Source organism: Mya arenaria, chromosome 6 (assembly GCF_026914265.1).
Source record: "Mya arenaria isolate MELC-2E11 chromosome 6, ASM2691426v1".
Classification (NCBI taxonomy): domain Eukaryota; kingdom Metazoa; phylum Mollusca; class Bivalvia; order Myida; family Myidae; genus Mya; species Mya arenaria.
In genome coordinates, this window is record NC_069127.1 from 77,709,047 (window position 1) to 77,725,678 (window position 16,632).

General features: G+C 39.6%; 1 protein-coding gene across 1 annotated transcript; it reads right to left on the minus strand.

Moving 5' to 3' along the window:
• Window positions 1–1,651: 1,651 nt before the first annotated feature.
• LOC128238817 (protein AMN1 homolog) lies at window positions 1,652–14,579 on the minus strand. The gene is made up of 7 exons (XM_052955079.1): window positions 14,456–14,579; window positions 13,254–13,386; window positions 12,604–12,748; window positions 10,299–10,516; window positions 5,354–5,410; window positions 2,958–3,069; window positions 1,652–2,510 (listed from the first exon to the last, which is right to left on the minus strand). Exons 1-7 carry the CDS (start codon window positions 14,521–14,523, stop codon window positions 2,431–2,433), a joined length of 813 nt encoding a protein of 270 aa, XP_052811039.1. The 5' UTR covers window positions 14,524–14,579; the 3' UTR covers window positions 1,652–2,430.
• Window positions 14,580–16,632: the final 2,053 nt, after the last annotated feature.

The window sequence follows — 16,632 nt, forward strand, 5'->3', positions numbered from 1 at the left end:
ATGGGTACACATGTTCACCATGTAGCGAAGGTACACATGTTCACCATGAAGTGTGGGCACATATGTTCACCATGAAGTGTGGGCACACATGTTCACCATGAAGTGTGGGCACACATGTTCACCACGAAGTGTGGGCACACATGTTCACCATGTAGCAAAGGTACACATGTTCACCATGAAGTGTGGGCACACATGTTCACCATGTAGCAAAGGTACACATGTTCACCATGAAAGCGTGGGTACACATGTTCACCATGTAGCAAAGGTACACATGTTCACCATGAAGTGTGGGCACACATGTTCACCATGAAGTGTGGGCACACATGCTCACCATGAAGTGTGGGCACACATGTTCACCATGAAGTGTGGGCACACATGTTCACCATGAGGTGTGGGCACACATGTTCACCATGTAGTGTGGGCACATATGTTCACCATGAAGTGTGGGCACACATGCTCACCATGAAGTGTGGGCACACATGTTCACCATGAGGTGTGGGCACACATGCTCACCATGAAGTGTGGACACACATGTTCTCCATGTAGTGTGGGTACACATGCTCACCATGAAGTGTGGGCACACATGTTCATCATGAGGTGTGGGCACACATGTTCACCATGAGGTGTGGGCACACATGCTCTCCATGAAGTGTGGGCACACATGCTCACCATGAAGTGTGGGCACACATGTTCACCATGAGGTGTGGGCACACATGTTCACCATGAGGTGTGGGCACACATGCTCACCATGAAGTGTGGGCACACATGTTCACCATGAGGTGTGGGCACACATGCTCACCATAAAGTGTATACACACATGTTCACCATGAGGTGTGGGCACACATGCTCACCATGAAGTGTGGACACACATGTTCTCCATGAGGTGTGGGCACACATGTTCACCATGAGGTGTGGGCACACATGCTCACCATGAAGTGTGGACACACATGTTCTCCATGTAATGTGGGTACACATGCTCACCATGAAGTGTGGGCACACATGTTCACCATGAGGTGTGGGCACACATGTTCACCATGAGGTGTGGGCACACATGCTCACCATGAAGTGTGGGCACACATGCTCACCATGAAGTGTGGGCACACATGTTCACCATGAGGTGTGGGCACACATGTTCACCATGAGGTGTGGGCACACATGCTCACCATGAAGTGTGGGCACACATGTTCACCATGAGGTGTGGGCACACGTGCTCACCATAAAGTGTATACACACATGTTCACCATGAGGTGTGGGCTCACATGCTCACCATGAAGTGTGGACACACATGTTCTCCATGAAGTGTGGGCACACATGTTCACCATGAGGTGTGGGCACACATGCTCACCATGAAGTGTGGACACACATGTTCTCCATGAAGTGTGGGCACACATGTTCACCATGAAGTGTGGACACACATGTTCGTCTTTATAGATTTCGGGCACATATGTTCACCATTAAGTGTGGACACACATCTTCACCTTAAAGTGTTGGCACACATGCTCATCATAAAGTGTATGCACACATCCTCACCTTAAAGTGTGGGCACACATATTCACCATGAAGTGTAGCCCCCCCCCCCCCCCCCAAGTTCTAACTGCCCCTCATGTCAATGATGGGAACTAGCAGATAAGACAAACCACAGGCATTAACATCAAAGTTTATTAACATAAAGATCACAACAACATGTAACAAAATGAACGCAATAAAAATATCACAGACAAAACTTCAGAACATAAATGGCTTTAATTAGGTTACACATGATGATTTTCATTGGTCTCCTTAATGCAAGAACTCACAATGCTTTTATTTGTATATGCTGTTATTGAGTTATCGCACTAGGGTAACGCATTCATGATTGATACCTTATAAATTGAATGTAACCTGAGCATCGGGCCACTGGTACTCATGAGCTTTGTACAATAGGTGTTTGAATGCTACATCAGTACTTCCACAAGGTCATTTTCAAAATACTGGTAATCCAGCTAACTTATCTATGACCTGCATCATATCAGTGTTATAGGATTTTAAAATACTATTGAACAAGTATTATTAAAGTAATAAAAATTATAATACTACCGGTATAATGGCTGCACCCGTGTTTTCTTGTCTGAAACCTACATTAAGGACCTGTTTTCAGTAAATAATTGTATAATGTTCAAGTAAATTATTAAAAATTCTACATTTTCATGTACACATTTATACATACAGATCGAGTGATGATCAAGTTAAGCATTCATCTACTCAAAACATAATTCACCAATATATATAAGGAAATCATAACAGTGTTTATAATCAAATAATAACATCAGTTTTACACTTTAACTTGGTTTTACACCACATCAAAACATTGTAAGTTTGCGTAAATCAATATCACTATACATTATCCTGTCTGCAAGTAAACCCACTTCACTACACACGGACCCTTATTGGTCAGTATATTGTCCATGTGACCTGTTTCATGGGAGAGGACCTTGACAAGGTCAAATCCTCCAGCGCCTGTCTGCTCTGTTCTGAAATCAGCATAGATGAGATTAGTGATACATCTATTCAATAATATATTTTATTCTTTTAAGAAAACACAACAAAAGATTAAATGGTAAGTAAAAATACAAGGTGCTGCGCCAGGTGGAGAGGTATTAAAGGGTAATAACTCATCATTGACTAATAACACATTCATATGTAGCTGGTACCGAGATTTGATCTGAGACATTTGTATACAGGTGAAGATTCGATAAGAAAATAAGGAAATGCTTAAAGTAGAGAGTGGACAAGATCAGTTAGTTCCATTTTTGACAATAAAAGGGCCATAACTCTGGAATGTCTAAAGTGATCTTGCTTGTTATCAATCTTGTCAATCAATATTTTGATAAAATTTGGTAAGTTAGGATAAGAACTGATGTTCAGAACGCTCATGCCATAACTCGAGATTCCATGGTTGGTTATCAAACTTGTAGTACCTGTGATGTTGGGACATCCATGGAAGATTAGGATGTTGATCTGAGGACAAAACTGCATCACAGCTTCCACTGCTTCATCTGTCACACCTTGACAACCATTAATGTGGATTTCCTGGGGAAAACAAATATACCATAGCCTAGGTTATAAGGCTATTAATAGACCATAAATATATGAACAAAATATAGACATTTCTGAATAATTACTAGTGTTTAATATCCTAGAAAATAGATATTGACTGGTGTTAACTATCCCAGAACATATTACTATTAAGCCTCAAAACTTACATATCTGGGAAAGATTTATTCCTTAGTAACAAAAACAAGTAATGGAGACAATGGAAGCTAACATCCTACCCCATTACTGGATAATTGAGGAACATAACCTCATGTGTTGAACTTGGCAATACATCATATTGTCAATTGAAATGTTTTTGTAAAATGCATTTTTATGCCCGGAAGGTGGGCATATTAAAATCGCACCGTCCGTCCGTCCGACTCGATAACTCTGAATATTATGGACAGATTTTAAAATAACTTGCCACATGTGTTCGGCATGCCAAGACGACATGTCGCGTGCAAGAATCGTGTCCCTACCTCTTAGGTCAAGGTCACACGTAGGTGTTTATTCCCAATGGAATGCTGCATATAAGGACATAGAGTATAGGTTGTCGTGTCCGGGCTGTAACTTTCCCTTGTATGGACAGATTTTAAAATAACTCGCCACATGTGTTCGGCATACCAAGACGACATGTCGCGTGCAAGAATCAAGTCCCTACCTCTAAGGTCAAGGTCACACTTAGGTGTTTATTCACAATGGAATGCTGCATATAAGGACATAGAGTATAGGTTGTCGTGTCCGGGCTGTAACTTTCCCTTGTATGGACAGATTTTAAAATAACTTGCCACATGTGTTCAACATACCAAGACGACGTATTGCGTGCAAGAACCGTGTCCCTACCTCTAAGGTCAAGGTCACACTTAGGTGTTTATTCACAATGGAATGCTGCATATAATGACATAGAGTATAGATTGTCATGTCCGGGCTGTAACTTTCCCTTGTATGGACAGATTTTAAAATAAAGCGATTTCTATGACTATCCAACTTGATCAAGATATTATGGTCACAAACATGTGTTTAAAGTTTGGTGAGGATTGGACAAACAGTTTTCAAGAATTAGATCGGAAACAATCTTCGGGACGTACGTACGTACGTACGTACAGACAGACAGACGTACGTACGGACAAGGGCAACCCTATATGCCGCCACTTTGTGGGGGCATAATAACTTGCCACATGTGTTCGGCATACCAAGACGACATGTCGCGTGCAAGATCAGTGTCCCTATTTCTTAGGTAAAGGTCACACTTAGTGTTTATTCACAATGGAATGCTGCATATAACAACATAGAGTATAGGTTGTCGTGTCCAGGCTGTAACTTTCCTTGTATGGACAGATTATAAAATAACTTGGCACATGTGTTTGAATGAGCAAGACGATGTGTCGGGTGCAAGACCTGTGTCCCTACCTCTAAGGTCAAGGTCACACTTAGTGTTTATTCACAACTGAGTGCTGCATATAAGGATACAGAGTATTGGTTGTTATGTCCGGGCTGTAACATTTTCTTGTATGGACAGATTTTAAAATTACTTGCCACATGTGTTAGACATACCAAGACGACGTGTCACATACAAGACCCATGTCCCTACCTCTAAGGTGAAAGATACACTTTGTGTTTATTCACAATGGAATGCTGAATATAAGGACATAAGAATGTAGGTTGTCAAGTATGGGTGGTATTTTTTTATGTTCAGAGCCAATTTAAAATAATTTGCCATATGTATTTGTTTGATCTTTAACTTTTCATGTACTGACCTTGTTCATAGGTCAATGTCACATTCGGGGGCATTCGTCACATACTGTGACAGCTCTTGTTTTTAATTATTATGAAAATAAGTGTGGCAAGTCATTAAGAGTGTTAAAACTAAGATACTGATGGCTGGAACCCTTCAACTTATGTTAATGTATGCTCAAATAGTGTCTTTGAAGTCCACTATTTTGAATAGCATTAGTTACACTTTTCAACAAAAGGCTTGAAAGTTCAGTTATGTTCTGTATGAGTCCTTGTGGGCATGCGGTTTTGTTGTCAGTTTTTATTTTTCCTTGACAGTACTAGTATATGGGTTCACTCCCCCCTAAACCCATATATATTATTAAGTTAGGTTATGTTAATGTATTTCTTTATACTTAAAGTTTTAACTCTCTTTTTTTCAAATTTGGTATCCTAGTGTAGTTTTGGTATCTTCAGATGCATTACCATGGGGAAAAATGGTGCCAAAACAAGTCCCTTTAACATGAATTCTTAAACATTCCTTTGTAGAAAATACTGTAGAACATACCATAAGAGTTTTGGCACACTGTCCTGAGACAAGCTGCATCACCCCAACATCTGTAATCTGGCAAAATAGAACACCATGAGCATAACTATCACATAAGCATTCCTATTCGTGTGTACATAAAAGAAAGGTACCTTAAGAAGAACAGTATTGCAAAGCCAATCACTGCAAGTATGGAAAATCACTGCAAGTACAGACAATCACTGAAAGTACAGACAATCACAACCAGTATGGACAATCACAAACAGTATGGACAATCACAACCAGTATGGACAATCACAACCAGTATGGACAATCACTGCCAGTATGGACAATCACAACCAGTATGGACAATCACTGCCAGTATGGACAATCACAACCAGTATGGACAATCACAACCAGTATGGACAATCACAACCAGTATGGACAATCACTGCCAGTATGGACAATCACTGTCAGTATGGACAATCACTGCCAGTATGGACAATCACAACCAGTATGGACAATCACAACCAGTATGGACAATCACTGCCAGTATGGACAGTCACTGCCAGTATGGACAATCACAACCAGTATGGACAATCACTGCCAGTATGGACAATCACTGCCAGTATGGACAATCACAACCAGTATGGACAATCACTGCCAGTATGGACAATCACTGCCAGTATGGACAATCACAACCAGTATGGACAATCACAACCAGTATTGACAATCACAACCAGTATTGACAATCACAACCAGTATGGACAATCACAACCAGTATGGACAATCACAACCAGTATGGACAATCACAACCAGTATTGACAATCACAACCAGTATTGACAATCACAACCAGTATGGATAATCACTGCCAGTATGGACAATCACAACCAGTATGGACAATCACAGCCAGTATGGACAATTACTGCCAGTATGGACAATCACAACCAGTATGGACAATCACTGCCAGTATGGACAGTCACTGCCAGTGACAATCACAACCAGTATGGACAGTCACTGCCAGTGACAATCACAACCAGTATGGACAATCACAACCAGTATGGACAATCACTGCCAGTATGGACAATCACAACCAGTATGGACAATCACTGCCAGTATGGACAATCACAACCAGTATGGACAATCACTGCCAGTATGGACAATCACTGCCAGTATGGACAATCACAACCAGTATGGACAATCACTGCCAGTATGGACAATCACAACCAGTATGGACAATCACAACCAGTATGGACAATCACTGCCAGTATGGACAATCACAACCAGTATGGACAAACACTGCCAGTATGGACAATCACAACCAGTATGGACAATCACAACCAGTATGGACAATTACTGCCAGTATGGACAATCACAACCAGTATGGACAATCACTGCCAGTATGGACAATCACAACCAGTATGGACAACCATTGCCACTATGGACAATCACAACCAGTATGGACAATCACAGCCAGTATGGACAATCACAGCCAGTATGGACAATCACAACCAGTATGGACAATCACTGCCAGTATGGACAGTCACTGCCAGTGACAATCACAACCAGTATGGACAGTCACTGCCAGTGACAATCACAACCAGTATGGACAATCACAACCAGTATGGACAATCACTGCCAGTATGGACAATCACAACCAGTATGGACAAACACTGCCAGTATGGACAATCACAACCAGTATGGACAATCACTGCCAGTATGGACAACCACTGCCAGTATGGACAATCACAACCAGTATGGACAATCACTGCCAGTATGGACAATCACAACCAGTATGGACAATCACAACCAGTATGGACAATCACAACCAGTATGGACAATCACTGCCAGTATGGACAATCACAACCAGTATGGACAATCACTGCCAGTATGGACAATCACAACCAGTATGGACAATCACTGCCAGTATGGACAATCACAACCAGTATGGACAATCACAACCAGTATGGACAATCACAACCAGTATGGACAATCACAGCCAGTATGGACAATCACTGCCAGTATGGACAATCAAAACCAGTATGGACAATCACAGCCAGTATGGACAATCACTGCCAGTATGGACAATCACAACCAGTATGGACAATCACTGCCAGTATGGACAATCACTGCCAGTATGGACAATCACAACCAGTATGGACAATCACAACCAGTACGGACAATCACTGCCAGTATGGACAATCACTGCCAGTATGGACAATCACTGCCAGTATGGACAATCACTCCCAGTATGGACAATCACAACCAGTATGGACAATCACTGCCAGTATGGACAATCACAACCAGTATGGACAATCAATGCCAGTATGGACAATCACTGCCAGTATTGACAATCACTGCCAGTATGGACAATCACAACCAGTATGGACAATCACAACCAGTATGGACAATCACTGCCAGTATGGGCAATCACAACCAGTGTGGACAATCACTGCCAGTATTGACAATCACAAATTGTCAAACCCTGGTAGTCATCCCGGGCACCCCTACTACTTTCTAATAGAAAGTAGTAGAATCTCCAACAAAAAGGGAGACCATATAGCAAGACTTGCTGCCCTTGTTTCAAGAGTAAACTTTATATAACTATCAAATTTTAACAAAATGTATTTATAATGAACTTGTGACCCACGGAAAGAGGCCAATTTTTCTCCAGGGGCATAATTTGAATAAGCATGATAGATAACCAATAGACAATGTCACACACCAAATATTTAAGCACTAGGCCTTATAGTGTTTGCTAAAAAAAGTTTTAAAATCTATTCCCTTGTTACTAAAAATAGAAAGTAGTGGAATCTCCAACAAAAAGGGAGACCATATAGCAGGACTTGCTGGCCTTGTTTCAAAGGTAAACTTCATATAACTACCAAATTTTCACAAAATGTATTTATAATGAACTTGTAACGCACGGGTGAGGCCAATTTTTCTCCAGGGGCATAATTTGAATAAACATGGTAGATAACCAATAGACAATGTTACACACTAAAGATTTAAGCACTAGGCCTAATAATATTTGCCAAAAAAAGTTTTGTTATTTTTAGCTCTACTGGCCAAAGGCCAGAAGAGCTTATGCGATGGTAATGTGAACGTAGTATGTGCATCCGTGCGTCTGTAAACAATTGCTTATGAACACGATACAGTCTTCAGTTTTTATTGTATCTCGATGAAACTTGTACAGTATCTAGATATCCATTAGAGCTGGGTTCCTTTCAAAAACCAGCCAGATCTGCCCATGCATGCCTAGATTATGGCCATTGATAGTATAAAAAAATGCTATTGTGTAAACAATTGGTTGTGAACACGATACAGTCTTCAGTTTTGACTGTATCTCAATGAAACTTGTACAGTATCTAGATATCCATTAGAGCTCGGTTCCTTTTACGAAAACCAACCAGATCCGCCCATGAATGCCAAGATTATGGGCCATGAAAGTTTTAAAGAAATGCTTTCTATTTTTAGCCAGGTCTGCATGAGCGAATTCTATTTTTAGCCAAGTTTACATGTACATGTAAATTCAAGTCTAGAGTTAAGGGAGACAATTTGCAAGTCTAGGATTTTGAGAGACAATTTGCTTTTTGCTTCTGCAGTTGATTTTGTGAATTACTCTGCCTTGTTCTTGTTGAAACCCCAAAGGCCATTTTTTAGCTTTAAGTTCTGTAGTTTGCGCATTCATCTTAACAAAATTGGTTGTGAATGTTTAAGTTATGCACCTGGTGTCATTACTGGCCACACCCAGGGTTCACAGGTTTGGTAAACATAAATCTGGAAAGGTTTGAAAATCTTTTTGTGTTCGTGCATCCATCTCAGCACAATTGATTGTGAATGTTTGTTCAAATTGATCAATGTTGTCCTAGGATGCCTTTGACTTTGACCTTTTAACCAACTTTTTTTAACTTTTAAAACTACAGAAATGTTTACTATGAGTACAGTTTTGAAAGCATTTTTTTTTTACTTGGCACATATTAAAATAGTTCATGCAACTAACCTGCTTACAATACTTTCTGGGCTCAGATGTTGAATGTGCTACGTTTTCAGGTAACCCAAACACAAAACATAAACTATATGTCTGTTGCCTTTTACCCATACATACATGCTCTAGATTGATATGACCACAAAAGCCATGCCAGTAGAGCATAGGCCCTTTTGGGCCTCTTGTTCCTTTAGGTTGCAATGGCAATAAAAGTTATGCATGGAATTCATTTCTTTGAACAATTTTGAAAAAGCACCAACCAAGGATCATTCCTATGAAGTTTCATTAAAATTGTCCAAGGGGTTTAGGAGAAGATGATGATTATAACCAATTGTTGACACTTTTCCTTTAGGTTGCCATGGCAAGCAGAGTTCTGCATGGAATTCATTTTTTTGAACAATTTTGAAAAAGTACCAACCAAGGATCATTCCTATGAAGTTTCATTAAAATTGTCCTAGGGTTTAGAAGATGATGATTATAACCAATTGTTGATGCTTTTCCTTTAGGTTGCCATGGCAACCAGAGTTCTGCATGTAATTCATTTCTTTGAACAATTTTGAAAATGCACCAACCAAGGATTATTCCTATGAAGTTTCATCAAAATTGTCCAAGCAGTTTAAGAGAAGATGATGATTATAACTAATTGTTGAAGCTGAACGACAGACGATGGACGCCGGACATATACCGATCACAATAGCTCACCTTGAGCACTTTGTGCTCAGGTGAGCTAAAAACGCCTAAAAGGCATCCAATATCAATGCTTATAAGCTGTCATTTCGGTCCATGCATATTTCATTCAATTAACCAAATAATCCTGACAACATGGCGCTCAGGGGGGCATAATGTTTGACAAACATCTCTTGTTAATCAATACTTTTAATTTAGTCTAGAAAAGAAAGTCTAACTGAACTGGATACATCAAAGCAAAGCAAATAAATCCAAATGAATCCAACCGGTCATTGAATACCAAATAAATTGTTAAGGCTGATCTTGCTCACTTGAGTATTTGAGAGGTTCACACTCTTTAGAAATTTACAATTCTGCCCAAGAGCCTGCAGGGATCTGTCAGTGATGTTGTTACAACCTCCGATATTGAGTAGGCGAAGTTGTGGACATGACCTTGACACTGTTTCTATGGCAACATCTGTGATATTTAAACATCTCCGCAGGTATAATGTCTGAAGATGATGGCATGATTGGCCTAGTTGACAAATACCTGAAAATAACTTAGTTTATATTTATTTACTTAACACTGATTGTGAAAAAAGTGTTTACAATATTATATAAATCACTAACGTTGGCACAATACTATCTGTCAGCAAGAATGTGGTCATGTGTTGTGGTGGACACTAGAGAACCACGAGGAAATTTACTTGCCTGGCTTGGTGACCACAAACCAAACACCAAGAATCAAACTAAAGGTGCCCTAATGAGAAGCCAGGGTGCTAACTTCTGTGCTAACCAGACTCCAGGGTGCTATCCACTGTGCTAACCTGACTATTAGGGTCATACCTGCTGCACTAACTAGATTACCAGGGTGCTAACCATTGTGCTTACAAGACTACCAGGGTATATCCACTGTGCTAACCAGACAACCAAGGTCCTAACCCCTGCACTAACTAGATTACCAGGGTGGTAACTGCTGTGCTTACCAGACCAGCACGGTGCTAAACAGACTACCAGGGTGCTAATCCCTGTGCTAACCGGACTACCAGTGTGCTAATCCCTATGCTAACCAGACTATTAAATACTAACCGCTGCGCTAACCAGACTACCAGGGTGCTAACTGCTGCACTAGGCAGACTACCATAATGCTTACCAGAGTGCTAACCAGACTACCAGGGTGCTAACCAGACTACCAAGAGTGCTAACCAGACTACCAGAGTGCTAACCAGACTACCAGGGGGCTAACCAGACTACCAGGGTGCGAACCACTGCAATACCCAGACTACCAGGGTGCTAACCAGACATCCAGAGGGCTTACCGGACTACCAGGGTGTTAACCACTGCATTAACCCAACCACCAGGGTGCTAACCAGACTACCATAGTGCTAACCAGACTACCAGGGTGCTAACCACTGCATTAACCCAACTACCAGGGTGCTAACCAGACTACCAGAGGGCTTACCAGACTACCAGGGTGTAAACCACTGCATTTACCTGACTATTAGGGTGCTAACCACTGCACTAACCAAACTACCAGGGTGCTAACCACTGCACTAACCAGACTACCAGGGTGCTTACCACTGCTCTAACCAGACTACAAGGGTGCTAACCACTGCACTAACCAGACTACCAGGGTGCTAACCACTGCACTAACCAGACTACCAGGGTGCTTACCACTGCTCTAGCCAGAATACCAGGGTGCCAACCACTGCATTAACCGGACTACCAGGGTGCTAAGCACTGCACTAACCAGAGTACCAGGGTGCTTACCACTGCTCTAACCAGACAACCAGGGTGCTTACCACTGCTGTAACCAGACTACCAGGGTGCTTACCACTGCTCTAACCAGACTACCAGGGTGCTTACCACTGCTCTAACCAGACAACCAGGGTGCTTACCACTGCTCTAACCAGACAACCAGGGTGCTTACCACTGCTCTAACCAGACAACCAGGGTGCTTACCACTGCTGTAACCAGACAACCAGGGTGCTTACCACTGCTCTAACCAGACTACATGTACCAGGGTGCTATCTACTGTGCTATCCAGACTACCATAAAATTGTATTCTCTATTTCTGTATACATGACTTAAAATGTTCTTTAACAACATTAAATGAGTAATGATCTGCAACAGATTATACCCTTAGGAAATTCCTCATCCTCAATCCTCATACTAACATCATTTTATGTTATCATAATGACTTAAACATTTCAGTATTATCCCAATAGAAATGTATATATATTCTAAGTGAGAAGACAGTCAGACAATTTTGACAACAGTTACTGATGAAAAATCACCCTTCTGCCTTCATAGAATAAAATGCTTACTGTAAGTCATTTTTTTATTATTGTTTTCATTAAAACTTAAAATACAAACAAAATATACACATTTGGCAGTGAAAAGGTATTTCTTCAATTAAACACAATTCCTAACATTTTTTGTCAATTTCATAATGTTAAAGTTCCTTACACCCAGATACCTTTTCACCTTTAGCATTGTGTACCTTTTCTGCAGCACCTTGCCCTTTTTAAAACCTAGCTAAATCCCTATTTCATAATGTATAAAACTAACCTAATTCTATTTAACAATGCCCATCCAATAGTCAATTTACTAATAAAGTAAGTAAGTTTCTTTCACCATCTGAAGTAATGTTTGTACGTGACTCTTTGCTTGCGTTGAGATCAATCTTCTGTAGATGAGTGCACTGACAGATTGCCTGGAGCCCACGATCGGAGAGGTCACAGTCCGACAGATCTAATGTCCTCACCTTGCTGTGTAGGACCTGGAAATATTTCTACATACATGTACTGTACAGCTTCGCTATATCATTTCATTTCCTTATTACAGTTTCTGTAAAGCTCTTAATTTACAGTTTAAAACCTTCTTCATAAGGCCACAATGAATTAATCATTTGTTCAGCTTTTCCAACTCATACACAAAAAAACACCATGCCCTGAAAGTATTTTTAGCCCATTTTTTGTCTTCTAATAACAGTGTTAAAGAGGTAAGAAAAATAAAAGGCCTACCAACATCTAAAAAAATGGGTTGTGATTTGCCAAAGACACTTTTTAATAAATGTGGCCTGAATGTTGGTATGTATATATTTATTTAAGGGTAAATATAGACAACCCCATTTATAAATACAATATCTGACATCTTCAATGGTACCATACCAATAATGCCTTGTTTGGTGTGGAACTGTCAACTTTCTTTTTTAGTTTAGCCTAATTCTGTAATAAAGAAGGACCATGGTTTATGAAATGATACAACACAATGAGTCAAAATACCTTTCCCAAGTTGTCATCATTAAGAAGGCCTCGCTTTGACATGAGATAGATGAACCTGTCTTTAAGGTTGGGTGGTAACTCTACCATTTCGTCCACATAACTCTGCCAGTTGATAACAAGTATTTGAATACATCTGCAAGACAAATGATGAGTATTACATAAATAACTTAAAAATCTTACTTTTACTTATTCTATTCAAGAATGAGTTAAAAATTGTCATGTACAAATGCAAGGGTCATATGCACAATAAAGTTATCCAAATGTATTCATTAAGTAGGTTGGATGATTGAGTATCATTGTATAAATTAATAAAGCAATAAATTCAGTAGTAGCTAGATATAAGATATTAACTTAAGTGTGCTGACATGCAAAACCTAAAACAGATTTTATCAGTTGAATAATAAAGGTCCATAATTTGCATATTGTTCAAGATAGAGTTATGTCACTTGATTAATTTAGTTGGATGGTTGAAAACACTTGTGAAAAGTTCCAATGCAATACATTAAGTATTTGCAGATGTGTTGACTTAAATGTGCTTACAAGCAAAACTTTAACCAAGCTGTGACAGTGAGCAGTACACTTTCCCTTATTCTTTGAATGGTTCAGCTAAAAATTGACACAGGGTTTGTTAAGATTCAACAAATAAAGACTTCTACATACGCCAATCTTTGGCTTTGAAGTTGTTTGTTGAATTGAATTTGCAGCCCATTTCCTGAGGTTAACAATTTAGTGAAAAAAAAGAATGATCACTATTAACAGTCTTTGTAGTAACTGGGTTGCCTGAAGCCCGGGACAAGTAAATACTGTTTTGGACAATTCGAAATTCCCAGATGGTTGCCCGAATAGGCAAGTGCATTTTCCGATATTTAAATCCCTCAGTTTCCATTTCTTCAGCAACAATTCACAAATCCTAAAAGAACGCCATAAATATTGGCTGTCGCATATTCAGGCATGAATTGGTGATGTCACAGTATTCCAAGTTATAAATATTTAAGAATTTTCTTCAAACAAAAGCCATTTACCATTTCAATATATTTTTTATAAATGTTAAAGGGATAAAAATCTAGGTAAATTAGTGGTATTATATTACTTTTGTCTAACCGAAACATGAAATGAAAATAGACTCGCGAAATTGTATGATATTGATCTTTAATTCTAAAACTCATTAACACATATGCCTATTGTGTGGCTTTATAAATTACCTATCTAATAAGGTTGAAACAGTCCCAAAAACAATGTCTGACACCTTCAATGCTACCATAGCAGACATGATTTCTGTTTGGTGAAGAACTGTAAACCGGTTTGTTTGGTTGAGCAAAAAGAAATAAAGAACAAAACTATCACGGAACCCGATAGGACGCCACGCGCGCGAGTATGGAGAACTTGGCACATTCACCATAATCCTGGTTGATTTTGTCAAATACAAAGCCATGACCGTTTAAATCAACGCAATTTTAATATATTCGCTTGGAAGTTCACTAGTACATTCAACGTATGATACCTAAAGAAAGAAATATACATAATATAATTCAGAATACAGTATATTTATATGGGCAAGTCTTCTGAACAGCTTGTGTGTACATACATGTATGTGTTTCTTAAGACCTTGTGGTCAAGGATAACCCGTGAAAGTTCAAGCACTTATTTCCAACAGGGTCCTTTGTTTTTGCTGAAGGGACAGCACGCTGAAGAGACATTGGTGAGATACAAGGGTATACGTACTTTCCTTGGTTAAACCAGTACGTATACTGATTACACCACTTTTCCAAGCACTACCCATTCAATGTCGAGCGCAAAGCAAGGGAGTCACTTGTACTAACTTTCAACGTCTTTTGACGCGGCCGGGGATCGAACCCACGACCGCCCGCTTCGTAGGCGAACACTTGGTGGACCACTAGGGCACGGAGACGGTAAAAAAGGCTTAGCATTTCACCGTTCAATAAAATGTATCAAACACACAATGACGTGGATGAACTGAACTCCGATGATTTTTTTTAAAAGTCCAGTGCATCAGTTATCTACTCATGTGTGAGTTAACATGTACCATCAAGTTATTAAGTCAGATCGACATGCGTCAAGGCGGTGCGCAGCCCTGTTCTTATCAAACAATGCGATGCAGCCCTAATGCGTTGCAGTGGAGGCAGGGATCACCCACAGCAAGGACTCTCACTAATGTTATCACTTCATACAACAGTTCCATTCCTGGAGTCGTCTACAGCATGAGAAAGCTGAAGATTTCACACACCGCGGCCACTGTTGTATGAGTGAGTCCGTAACAAATCCAGCTTTGTCAATATCGGAAGTGTAGTTCTTGAACACGATGTCAAATTCCACAGGATGCTCATTTTGTTCTAATTGTGCGGCTTTGGTGGCGGCTTCAAATTAGAGAAGCCGGAACACGACCCCTAATGTTTTCATTTTTTTATTTATTGAATTGATTTTGTTATATTATTATTTTGTTATATATTAAGATTTAAGTATTTTAAGTATCAATAATTATATCAATTAGATACAATGAATAATGAACGAATAAAGTCTACAGTGATTGTTTTAAATAGGGACATCGTCCAACAAATTGAATTCGGTTGTTTCTAAATTATATGCAAAACACAACAGATATAAAATTAAATCATTGTGGCGTGTATTTATCGTCACTATTTGGTAAAAACTAAAAATGATATAGCTTGAGGTTTCTATAAATAATCTGGGAGAAATATAAAAGGTCCCAATTAACAGCCACTGAATGGTGACATCTACATGTATATATGTATATATATAGTATTTAGTCAGCACTTTTGGGGCCATGTTTACATGAGCTTACACATAAGATTGCCCAAGGGCGCTGAAGTGAATGAAGCTAAATGCTGAGTCGAAATTATTATATCGGGGACAATACAATTCAAACATCTTTAGAAAGTTGATGAAGATTATAATTTTGACCTTAATCGTCGGAAAAAACGTGGTGCGGCCCTATGGAATCACTGCTCTATTCTATATACCAATTTGCCATTTTCCCGGTTCAAGTCCAAACAAATAGTTCCACCATTTTGTACTTTATATAGATATAACAACAACAGTTTACTCGGTTCAATAAGCAAGAAACTCATACGTCAAATATTTCGCAATAGCGGATCGAACAAGCGAATAAGAGCTGGGTGGGTGGGGGTGTCATGGCACCACACTGACTTCTATCATCATCATCATCATCATCATCATCATCATCATCATCATCATCATCATCATCATCATCATCATCATCATCATCATCACCAGAAGCAGCAGCAGCAACAACAACATCATTAAAATCATTATCACCATCATTAGTTGGTGCTGTCATTCCATCGAATTTAATTCGTTAAATGTGTTGGTCATGTGACTG

Bases quoted from the DNA above. Each gene is read 5' to 3' on its own strand.
- LOC128238817 (XM_052955079.1), bottom strand. From the start codon at position 14,523: ATGTCTGCTATGGTAGCATTGAAGGTGTCAGACATTGTTTTTGGGACT. The intron at 13,387-14,455 runs GTAATTTATAAA...TTTGTCTTGCAG, and splicing joins GTTTCAACCTTATTAGATAG to ATGTATTCAAATACTTGTTA. The intron at 5,411-10,298 runs GTGAGCAAGATC...CTATTTTGCCAG, and splicing joins TGAACCTCTCAAATACTCAA to ATTACAGATGTTGGGGTGAT.